Source organism: Centroberyx affinis, unplaced genomic scaffold, assembly GCF_046629955.1.
Source record: "Centroberyx affinis isolate AG114_WGS23_722 - 3 ecotype Tasmania unplaced genomic scaffold, CSIRO-AGI_Caff_v1 ptg000334l_1, whole genome shotgun sequence".
Taxonomy (NCBI): Eukaryota; Metazoa; Chordata; class Actinopteri; order Beryciformes; family Berycidae; genus Centroberyx; species Centroberyx affinis.
The window spans coordinates 247,808-260,074 of record NW_027279009.1 but is presented as its reverse complement, the minus strand read 5'-3'; the positions used below and the strand labels follow the sequence as shown (position 1 = coordinate 260,074).

At 39.7% G+C, this 12,267-nt stretch overlaps 1 protein-coding gene across 1 annotated transcript; it reads right to left on the bottom strand.

Annotated features, from left to right (window-relative positions):
• Positions 1-5,634: 5,634 nt before the first annotated feature.
• LOC139641044 (macrophage mannose receptor 1-like) lies at positions 5,635-10,979 on the bottom strand. The gene is made up of 5 exons (XM_071515273.1): positions 10,891-10,979; positions 8,699-9,076; positions 7,804-8,157; positions 6,591-6,930; positions 5,635-5,948 (listed from the first exon to the last, which is right to left on the bottom strand). Coding segments are annotated over exons 1-5 (1,113 nt in total). The 5' UTR covers positions 10,931-10,979; the 3' UTR covers positions 5,635-5,947.
• Between the last annotated feature and the right edge of the window lie 1,288 nt (positions 10,980-12,267).

The window sequence follows — 12,267 nt, the reverse complement described above, 5'->3', positions numbered from 1 at the left end:
TACTATACATAAGCATCTGTTCTCTGGTAGCCACGCAAATGTCAGTATTTTAATATTCAAATAGTGTTTTCAGATCTATATCATTTACAGGAATGGCAACATACAACATAGAGTAGCTTCATGTTTCCTTAAAGGGTAATTTTGGTATTTTTCAGCCTGGACCTTATTTTCCCAACTTTTTGTGTCTAAAGGGTAAGTTCAGTATTTTTCAACCTGGACCCTATTTTCCCAACTTTTTGTGTCTAAGTAACTAATGGGGACAACAATTTTTTAAATTGGTCCAGTATTGAGCGAGATCGCTTCAGCCGGCAGCCGCGAAACGGGCTGCAATGTAATCCGACGGGGCAAATGCGAACTGTAAATGTACATTCACTAAAAGGCTCAGATTGTTATTATAAGTGTCTGACAACATTATGGAAAGGACCCTACAGAGGAATAAAATGTTTTTCTTTTCCTTTCGCTTGATCCGGTCTATATGTATTTCTGTGTAACCAAGTCTTATAGGCTTATAGCCTATTTCACAATAAAGTCTACACTTAAAAAACACAACACACCAGCCTATAGAAAGAATAAATTACAATGCACCATGTATTCACCAAGCTGCACCTACTATGTGTCCAAGTCTGACTTTGGCTCCGTTAATTCACTGTTTTAACCGAGACCGGGACCAACAAGTCGTTCCAACTCTCTAGACAAAACCGCGACACAACTTTCAGGGACCATAACAGCCATCCAGCGGGGAGATTACCGGACTACCGAGGCTACTGTTACTTACCCCGATCCCCGGCAGCAGTGTCCTCAACCGGGAAGATGGTCCCTTTACCAGGCGAGCCGTCCGATTTCTCTGTAGGGTCCTTTCCATAATGTTGTCAGACACTTATAATAACAATCTGAACCTGTCAGTGGCAAAAACAAGCACTTTTAGTGGACGTACATTGACGGTTCGCATTTGCCCCGTCGGATTACATTGTAGCCCGTTTCGCGGCTGCCGGCTGAAGCGATCTCGCTCAATACTGGACCAATTTCAAAAATTGTTGTCCCCATTAGTTACTTAGACACAAAATGTTGGGAAAATAGGGTCCAGGTTGAAAAATACCTAAGTTAAAGGAGAGGGGAAAACATAGACCATTGGTATTGGTAACACCAGTATTATCCTTTATTACTAGGCAGCTACGTCAAGCGCTCTTCACCTGTTTATTCTGTGTATTTTCTTTATGCTCATTTTGTTTTCAACATTTAAACTTTTTTTGCCCACTTTCGGCTTTGACTGCACGCCTGATCATCCTGGAAGGGGGATCCCTCTCTGTTTCATCCATGTCTTTTTTCCCAATGAGGTTTTCATGGGAGTTTTTCTTTGTTCTCAACAAGGGTTTAAGGTTGGGGTGGTGTCGTTTTCATTTATCGTTTTATAATGTCTGTGTTGTGAATCCCTGTGTGACTGTAACTGTGGTTAAGGCCAATACTCTGGATATTCCAACGACGACAGAAGATGGTATTCGCTGATCACTTGTCCGTCCCTGCGCTGTTATAAAACCGGGTTCACTGGCAGTAGAAGGTGAGGACATTCTGCTGGTTTCCTTGTATCAGCACCGTGGGGCAGTGGAGGCCACAGGTCAGGGTTTCCAGCCAGGCCATGTACAGAGCACTGGGGCAGACGCTCTGCGGCACTGGGAGGCTCCTGGAACAACACCACATTTACACATGACCATAGTGGAATGTCTGCTTCGTTATGTCCTAGGAATGCATTATACCAGCTAATAAATGCCTTTTTAACTTGGTATATGATGAAAACATTACACAAGTCAAACTTGCGTGCATTGTGGTTTGCAAATATCTAGTACATCTGAAAATAGCTACTCATTTGCTACACAAATGCATTTGCCTGCATTTGTGTGACAGCTAAAACAAAGAGATGCATGTCCTCTAATCTCTCCCCATCTCTCTCTTCTGTCTGAACCACAAAGCCATGCAAATGGTACAGTGGCTCTGTGTTTGTGTACAACTTAGCAGGCATCTGACATCAAAACAAAGTCCAGTGACATACCAGTCTTTGTACTGCGTGCACACATCTTAACAGGTCATTTCATTTTGTACTGAGGCTTCTTCAAGCATGTAAAAAAATACCTGCCAACAGGATGAGATAATTTCACTTGTTTCAAAGCAATTCTGCTTGTTTCATAATTTTCTGGTGGCACTAGAAATAAGATAGATCACTTTATCCGCTTCAAGACATTTGGAAAGAAGAAAGAAGCTTGTATTTACCGGCTTTCTCATTTGGCTTGAATGCAACTTCAATGAGTGAATGAATGAGCGAGGGAAGGAGGGAGTATGTCCGCAGTTCGTCCGGCTGCAGGACAGCCTGTCAGACGTGGCGGTGGGCAACACTGGCGCACCCTGAGAAACCGAACTGTCACCTTTTCTATTCACCCTCTACACCTCAAACTTCCGCTTCAAATCTGGATCGTGGCACCTACAGAAGTTCTCTGATGACTACGAGTTCTTTGTTTCTCTCCAGCTTCACGCCCTGAGCTTCATGCCGGAGGCCACAACGGCGATACAAACTTAGGAAACCCAGAGCTCCACACCACGGCTATGCGCCACGTACAGAGAACTGGTAGAGAGCTTTGTAGGTTGGTGCGACAACAACCACCTCCAGCTCAACATCATGAAGACTTTAGAACCGCTCTACCTCCTCCCCATCCAGGGGGAGGAGGTGGAGATGGTGAACTCCTATCGGTTCCTAGGAGTGCAGCTCAACAACAAACCGGACTGGTCGGACAACACTGAGGCCCTCTACAGGAAAGGATAGAGCAGGCTGTTCTTTCTGAGGAGGCTCAGGTCCTTCAACGTGTGCAACAGGCTGCTGCAGATGTTCTACCAGTCTGCAGTAGCCAGTGCACTCTCCAACTCTCTCACCCTCTCTAGGATGAGCTGACTCGTCATAAATACGTAAATTCCTCACATTTACTTCTATTCCCTAGTTTGTATTTTCTAATGTCTCCAATGAGTTTCTATAATAATGTGCACTATATACTAAATTAGTTAATCATATATGCTTAAGTTGTTTTATCAACAGAATCCTTTTTCTGTTACAATGTTACTTCCCAGTAGTAAAACCAAACCATTCCCCTGGGACCACACTGCCACCTGCAGGGTCAATCTATATTTACACATTCTTAAAACCACATCGATAGTCAATTCTATTTCAATATTTCCCTATATTATCACCTAAGTTACTATGTATTTGTGATTCAAATAGAAAGGGTATAAAGCATGTATCTAGGCTATTCTGCTATTCTATAACACAGTTCATTGTAAAAGTTTGAACAATGAAAGTTTATTGTATATTCCTGTTTCATGTAATTGTTTTATGCAATCCATAAGTGTTTCTTTACAAGTTTCATGATGTTCACCGATTGACAAAAGTAAATTGTTGAGTATGTGAGACCCAAACGCGTTATTTTCTAAATGTTTATCATTACATAGTAACCAAAGTAAAACAAAGGAATTGGGGTGGAATATCCAAAACCGTGCAGAGTATTTTTTTACACTGCAAAAGCTGCTTTGGAATTCAGAAAAACTATAGTATAAAACTCTGAGTTCTTTGTTTCTCTCCAGCTTCATGCCCTGAGCTTCATGCCGGAGGCCACAACGGCGATACAAACTTAGGAAACCAAGAGCTCCACACCACGGCTATGCGCCACGCTAAGGACGCCAATACGAAACTTCAAGACCAGCAAGCCAAGGCTTAGCAAGTGCGGAGATTCAAATCTCGCCGCTTCGCACCCCAGTAAACATTTTCTTAAGTTATAATCTTAATGGTGATTTGGAGGAAAACTTGTTTTACAGTGATGTAACTGAATATATATAATTTTATAACATATCAGTGTGAATGGTTAACACATGAATCACAAAGGTTATTATTCTAAACGCAGTATGCTATCATATATCATGTGTATCAGCTGTTCTTTTAAAAAAATCTCCTGGGTGGCATACCCTCAGACCCCCCAGGTTGGTGTTCTCGTGGGTCTATGCATCTCAACCCCCACAATGTTTAAACCAAAGTTTGCTTGCTCCTTGCTCCTGTGCATCCTGGAATTAAATTGGCCAGAGATAATCCTCATGTCCGTGTTTTAACTGACACGCCATGGCGACAGCCATCTTTAACCTTGAACCAGAAATTCAATGTGCACTACTTTCACCAAAAGATAAGTAGCTGACATGTTACACTGTTATCCACATTTTTTCTGTTGTTACTATTTTCTGTAATTATGATTTTCTGTAATGATTGATTTTGAAAAGGCCTCTCTGACAACTTACGAGGCAAATGATGGCTTTTTTGGGGGTTATTTGACACTATGAGTGTGAACATTCTGCTAGTCAAAGGCAGCAGTGAACTGTTGAAGGAGGAGGATGAAACTGTTCATTATAGTAAAACAAAGCAAAGAATTGTGAAATTTGTTGTTTTGGTTGTTTTTTTTTAAAGTGTAAGGGCTTTTCTAGGGTATAATAGCAACCTCTTGAATAGTTGTTTTGGGTTTTTTTTAAAGGAGCAATTGCAGACTCACTATAACCCGTCTTCCATGGACTGCTGTGTTTCCCGTAAACACTTCAAATATCTCCTTGTTCTGTTCACAGCTGATCCTCAGGTAGCATCCTCCACCTCCTTGGCAAATTCTGTTGAGGTTTACAAAGGACCCTGCACAGAAAAAACCCTGGTTTTCAAACAGGTCTTCTCCAACACTGGCAACGGTTACGACCAAAACACGACCAAAACACAGGCTTATACTGTGTGTGTGTGTGTGTGTGTGTGTGTGTGTGTGTGTGTGTGTGTGTGACTCATCTCAGTCAAACTGTGCTTGTAGACAGACAGTAGTAGGTAGAGTAAACAACAGCAAAAACTGTTCATCTTAACAAGCCATTTAATCTAGTATTGAGTCTTAAAATCTAATTTTTCTTGCAACAAAGTGAAATGAAATATGGCAGTGGCCTTAAGTGAATCTATACCTACTTCCATTTAGATATCATGACATCTTTGCTTGGAATAATTTACTTGACATATATATTTTTTGACCTGGCTTTCCTTTTCCTCCAGCCCAGATTCAGGGAAATGCATGATGTAAATCTTGATAAATCTGTGATCACATGATTAATCTTGTGTATGGTTTTCTAGAAGGGCAGCAGATGGGTCATCTATTCTATAGGCTCAACTTAACCTCTTGTCAGTTCCTGTTTGTATGAAAATGACTAAAATCTCAAGAGTTAATTTTTTATGTTTTTTAGAATTAATTAATGGCATTTATTTAGATCCACACAGAATATCATCAGTAAACCTGTTTTCTCAGATTATCTATGAGATTGTTAAATATGTTTCTCTGCTAAATTCTAATCTGTTGATTTTTAAAGACTCCTTATCTCACACATGGCAGTCTACTATTTCCACTCTGTAATTAGACACCAGTTATGTAAATGTTTAACACAAGATGTTTAACAGAAGACAATGTGTAGTCAAGCCAGAGAAAAAGTAAGACTGGACCACTATGGTTTGTTTAATTGTTTAATCAGCATCAGAGAAATCAATTTCCTGGTTACATAGAAATTCAAACATTTTGATTGATTCAGAATTGTGATTTTACATTAAAACTATCATCAGAACTTAACTACAATGTCAAAATAAAAAGTGATAGATATTCCACATATATTGCTATGCATAATGCAGTGATACTCTTATAGTTTGGTTTGGTATATTTATTCACACATATGAAATACTAACACACTGATAGGAGAGAACACATTTTTTTGAATGAGATAGAAATAAAACCCAAAAGACCAATAAAAACCTCACACCTCAAAAGAAATTAACAGTTGAATGGGACAACAGCTGATCACTGCTTCTTGGTGTAGCGATCTGGCATGCAGGGTGGACAGGGAAAATAGTTCAGATGATCCTGAATCAGGAAAGAGAGACAGAAGAAAAAGTGTACGTGTAATTCTCTTTTTCTCCTGTTCAGTTAGTGATTTCCTACATTTCCCAGAATGCCTTTCGACAACCTCCAGAGAACAGATGTGAACTTGTTGCATTCAGCTGTTGGTTATATGTGTAGGTGGAGCGCAATAGCGATATATTAGCAACAGCAAGAGAGCGAGAGTTTTTCCAACTGAGAAAAAGCAAGAGTTACGCCCCTCCACTCAAAACACAGCATGTCTTGTGGCTGCATTGCATTCTGGTCTATTGAGGCTGCTGTCTGTGGAGCAGCTGGTCTCTCTGCCTCTTCTACGATGGATTTCTCCCTGTGTGATTGTTGAACGTTGGAACAAAAACTGTGAATCTAGAAAGAAGCCTTCGCTCCTTGATTCTGATGGACTGACACCAAAATCTGACGTTTACCATTGATGTTTTAGATCGCTTAAAGTTTTTCTGCTTTCAAACTCCATTATAGCTGTGCTGGAAATATTTCCATGTGACCCCATGTTGTCTACGTTTTTCCAGTTATCCATGTGAATAAGAAAAATACACCACAAAACAGCAAAATGGGTCCAGAAATTATAAGGTTGATCACAAGAGTTTTAGGTTGGATTGAAACACTTACTATTTGGTGCAGATGAAGTTGTACTCCTCATCATCAGGCAGACTGACCCACTGCCCCCCTCCTTTCTCCATGGCTGCAGCCGTCCCACAATCTCCGTTCCTGTTCCCCGGGGCCCAGTTCTCGTAGCAGCCCGCCCCGTCACTGACCCAGAACCAGAAGTCCAGAGTGCAGGTGTAGCGCATTCCCAGCCACACGTAGGGAGTGTTGGCCGTCTTTGCTCTCTCTTGGACCAGTTTCTGAATGTCAGGATCGAGGATGGAGACCAGGTCATCGTGTTTCTCTCTGCAATAGTCCAAGGCCTCGTCCCAGGTCTTCTCCTCACGGATCAGGATCACTCTATCTGAAGGGGAAAAAATTGGGAAGTGCAGCAAATATTTTGTGATGATATTCAGTGTCTTTAAATTTGACAATTTTCGTGCCAAAAAATTACAAGTATTCAATGTCTCTGGCAGAATTCTATTCTTGTCAGGGTGGAAAAGCCTCTGATGCTGCATTTAGACCATCATGGGACACTAAAACTCAGACTAATGAAATGATTTTAGAGTTAGCAGCTCTTTAAGGCAGGGTGACCCACCACACCCCCACCCACCTAATCAAAGGTAGGTGACACTGAGGGACTCATTACTGCCTTTAGATGACGAATTAATCCACAAAAACAGATAACTGAACAACTACATAAATAAATGTGCGAGGAAAATAAAATTTCACTGCAGGTTTTACAGACAATTTTTTCGTGGCTGTGGTGGAGGTATCGGCATTGGACAGCATTACTAGCTGATAACTGACATTTAATAAAAGGCACATGTTTGGTAATATATCAGCAAACTGATATATTTATCAAACCATTAAGGTTATGTTTTATTCTGGTCTAATGTTATATCTTGTATGTGTTATAGTCAGAAAATGCCCAGAAACCTCGATGAACGCAACATTGTCTGAGTGTAAGAGTAACAAGATATAACAAGATATGATATGAGACTATAAGACATAAACCTACGGTTGTGAGAAAAAAACACATCTTGCGAAATGTACGGTAGATACACAGAAACATCGACACAATAAATCAGCACAGAGGAGACTTTGTGTGTGGGACTTCCTCTTTATCTTTTGGATAAATTCAACTAGGACTTCGGACTGTTCCCAGTAGCCCGCTACTCTGATAGGGGCAAAGCATGGAGATGTGCATGTTATCTTCTTTGTGGATCAAACTCACCATCATAGCAGAAGAAGGAGAGGTTTTTGGAACAGCTGCCATGTTTCCATCGGCCTTGTTCATCCAGCCTGGTCCAGGCACATCTGTTTTGGCCCTGATGATTTGCATTCACAGATTGATGCCAGTATCTGAATGAGGAGTTACTCCTATCCGACCACTTCCAGGAGTCTCTGAACAGGCCGATCACATAGCGAGCCGATGGGTCAGGCCTGTTCATCTTACTTAGTACTTGTTCGTTGAAAGTCTGATTCCCACTGATCAGGTCTGTGTGTTTTTCTCTGCAGTAGTCCTGAGCCTCTCTCCAGGTCTTTTCCTCTTCGATCAAACAGAATTTGTTGGTGTTGTTCTTTGTTCCTGTGCAGTGAACAGACCTCCTTGTGTCATTGCATATGTACTTTGTGAAAACATGCATATTTACAACCACCTACCATATGATCTTCTTATTTTTCTTAATTAAAACAAGTGAAACAAACTGTCAGATGGGATGAGATAATTTCACTTGTCTCCAATGCAGTTTGAGAGATTTTCTAGAAACACTTTGTGTCGATATCTTGGAACAAGGCAGAAATGGCGGATCACTCTACTCCAAGTAAATTACACTCGCTTCAAATTCAATCAAACATCTTGAAACGAGTGAAATTATCCCACCACAATGACAGAGTTTTGTCACTCATTAAAAAAAAAGAGTTTTAGACTCAGAGATTAAATGACTTTGATATATAGATAGTTTTTGTAGTGTAAACCGAGTGTGACTTGGTGTCATGAACTCTCTCAGTAGTTACATGATTTTAACTAAATGTATGAACAGATGAGGTGTATGACATCCACACGTAGAGCAACTGTTAGACAGGATGACAGGCTGAATGTACATAGTGGGACTATTAAATACACCTACCATCGTAGCAGATGAACCATGCTTTGTCGTTACATCTGATATCAATCCAGCTGCCATTAGTTTTCATCCACACACAGTTCTCCCGACCTTCACAATCATTTGGTTCATCAGAAGCCCATCTTGTCTCATTTTTATTGTACTCTGTCCCTGGCAGAGACCAGTGCCACTCCCGATCACCTGTTTTCTTCAGCCCAATCCAGGCTGCATCACTATTACCCCCTCCTGCAGAGTCAATCAGCCTCTTCATGTCCTCCATGTTGTCTATGGTGGCCAGGTCAGTGTATTTCTTTCTGCAGTACCTCTGGGCTTCATCCCAGGTCTTAGCCTCTTTAATAAAGTGATACACATGTGGCTGACATGTGGAGGAGGAGCATTGACCTAAAACAGAGAAAACATCGCACAGTGTTGGAGTTGATAGTGCAGGAATCACAAGTCCTCAGGTCACACCTGCTGCTTCTACTATATCTGTCAAGGTCAATGGGGTTTTGAGTCTAGTCACTTGAGCGTGATTATTTATTTATTTATTTATTGTTAAGGCAGAAGAGGAGGCACATATACACACACACACACACACACACACACACACAAATACACATGCACCCATAAACACAAGAACCTACATTTGCATCTACACACACACTGTCTACATGTATGTGTGTGTGTATGTAGGAATCTATCTAGACCTATCATTGCTGTCGGATGAAAACCTCATGACTTTAATTTTGGTGATTTTCATGTTTTAACTTCACTTGAAGGATCACATGGTCCTCTATAGCAGAGATTCTCAACCTTTTTCATATCAAGGACCCTTAATTTAGTCCACATTAGGGCCACAGACTCCATTTGATGAGATTTTGTGTCTTGAACCCAAATCTGAGAATATCGTTATTACGGTATAATTTTGCCCACTCTTCTATATATTTCAAAGCCAATTGGATAAACTCCAAAACGCATGGCCTTCAAGCTAAAACCAAGTCTGTTCTGTTCTGTCAATAGAATCAAGCAAAACACCTTGAGTGTCAGAACTTGAAAACATTTGAAATTAAGAGGAAAGAAAAAAAAGCAGAGCAAAACGTAAAGCTTACGTGTTGAAACAGGAAAAAAAACTCTTGCAAGCAAATTATTTCTAAGTCAGTGCAAACTTTTTGTTTTAAAAGCAGCATTTTAATTGATACAAATATTGTTTCAATATTGTGTGTGTGTGTGTGTGTGTGTGCGTGTGTGTGTGTGTGTGTGCGTGTGCGTGTGCGCGTGCGCGTGTGTGTGTGTGTGCACAACTGTAAAAAAAGATTACACTGTGTTGATCTTTAATAATTCACTTTTAGAGTTGTAAGTTGTAAAGTTGTAGACAAGAGAAAGAACTGCAGGAAGCCATAATGCATAGCAACACACAGCCACTGCACAAATTATTACAAACAGTTGCATACAGTGCATAGATCAATGACATCTGTATTTAGTGTTAAAACACATTTACGTTTTTCAGGAGGGATGCCATGAGCTGCTGTATCCACACAACAACGGGAATTGGAATTTTTATTTGTTTGGTCGGCAACAACAAAGAGAATCCCTTGGAATGTAGTAATATTGGTAAAAAAAAAAAGAAATTAGAAGGTAAATAAACATATTATGATCATCGACTATTTTCCATCACTAATTCACTCTTATAAGCTTTATCAACACAGTCATTGACAAATGTGCAAAGATTAAATCTAGAAAAATGAATTATTAGGACTGGTGCAGTGTGGTAGGTTAGGAAAAGAATGTCAGTGTTGCTGCTGTGATAGTGAGGCACTTACATGACTTGTGAGTGAATGTGAATTGGTAAATTAGTACGACAAATTTTGTTGTTCTGACAGCTCATTGGGAAGTGCTGCAGTTTCTGTAGCATAATAGTTGTGAATTTTAATGGTAATTGCAGTTTGCTGTTGAGTTATTATGTTTTAGACCTATAACATGGTTGGGTAGACAGAGATCACAACAATATCTTGCTCCGCCCCTGATTGTGACCCAGGTATTTTTGAAATGATGCAGTGAGTTTTTCAACAAGGGTCAAGAGCCTGTTGGAGCATGCAACTCTCACTCAACACAAACAACAAATGGCCATGTAAACTTTCAATTCAAGTAAAAAACAAAACAAAAAAAACAGCAGTTACAACTTTTTTCTGAAACAGAAGCAATAATAGAGTACTCACCCATCAGAATGATCAGAAATAGGCTCCACTGCATCTTCATTCTGTTCGATGAATCTCATAAAGACAGTCTCAGATCCTGGATAAGAGCTTTAGTACACAGTGGACCAAACAAAGTGATATGAATTGCTTTTCTCAGTTGTGGGAAACATACAATACCAGACATGTCCAGGTTATTAAAAACAAAAAAAAAAAACAAAAAAACAATCTGTCCCACTCTCCCCAGGATTCAGTAGCTTAATCAAAAGAGATATGCAAATCTGAGTCCTGCCAGTACCAAAACTGATCCATGCTGGCTCATTCCCTCTGAAACCACACAGGCCGTCACACCTATGTCTCAGAACTGATAAATTGTCCTTGGACACATTCTTTAACCAATATGAGTAGAGTTTGGGCCCTAATTCCACGTAGTTTACAAGAAATAAAGGTTCAATTAAGATCCAGAGTGGCCACTTTTTATTGGGACAATATCTTCAGATTTTCAGCAATTTCTCTGGAAATATTGTGATAAAAAGCAGAATTTGGGGGATTGCTGCATGGGGTAGACACCAAGAACTTATACATGACTAAAATGAAGCTATGCATTTTACTGAACTCATTCTAAATATAGAATATATTTATAGAATCTATAAATATGTTTTGGGGTAAATCTTCAGTGGTGGAAAATCACATGTGGACATATTTATTCAGCCTCAGAACATTGTATTGGATTTGCATGCATGTAATGTGTAGAAATTTGCATCATCCTTCTGAAAAACCTCCTGATAAAATGACCATTTCAGTTATAATCTACTGTATCATCTAATGTATATTTTGTTGAATTATTGCCCTTGGGCAGCAGAGGTCACTGTTCTTCGTCAGTAATGAAATTAATGTTAGAAAATAGCAGCCAAACAACCAGGCCCATAATATGTAAAGACCCAGTATGGCAAACTTTTTTAGTTTTTTTGTTCACTATTGTTTATACATTTTTACTATGAGTTCAACTTTGTTTAGAAGCCATTCGTTTAAAACATAGAAACAACACACCAAGAACTGAAATACATATTTCACTATAAAAGAGTCGACTCAAGCTCCAATCTAGATCAAATTTTATGAAAAAATATATTTAAAAAAATACTGCCTCACCTGGGCTCAATAATATAATAATTAGAATATAATCAATTATATAGGCCACTCAGCAACACAAAAGGAAGAGGAAACAAGCTGATTGACGTAATTACTTTGGAGATGCAGCAGAAACTACCATGGAAAAACATTTCAAACAGAGACAGACGGCTTAGAGGAAATTTCAAATGACATCTGAATAAAGACTGAAGAATATAATTCTGAATGTGTCCAAATAACTGAGCAGTTTCATTAACCTTCTTGTGTTTGCAC

Coding starts and splice junctions, on each gene's coding strand:
- LOC139641044 (XM_071515273.1), bottom strand. CDS start 10,930: ATGAAGATGCAGTGGAGCCTATTTCTGATCATTCTGATGG. Junction 8,158..8,698: donor ATGGTTCATCTGCTACGATG/GTAGGTGTATTT, acceptor TTCACTGCACAG/GAACAAAGAACAACACCAAC. Junction 6,931..7,803: donor CTCCTTCTTCTGCTATGATG/GTGAGTTTGATC, acceptor TTTCCCCTTCAG/ATAGAGTGATCCTGATCCGT.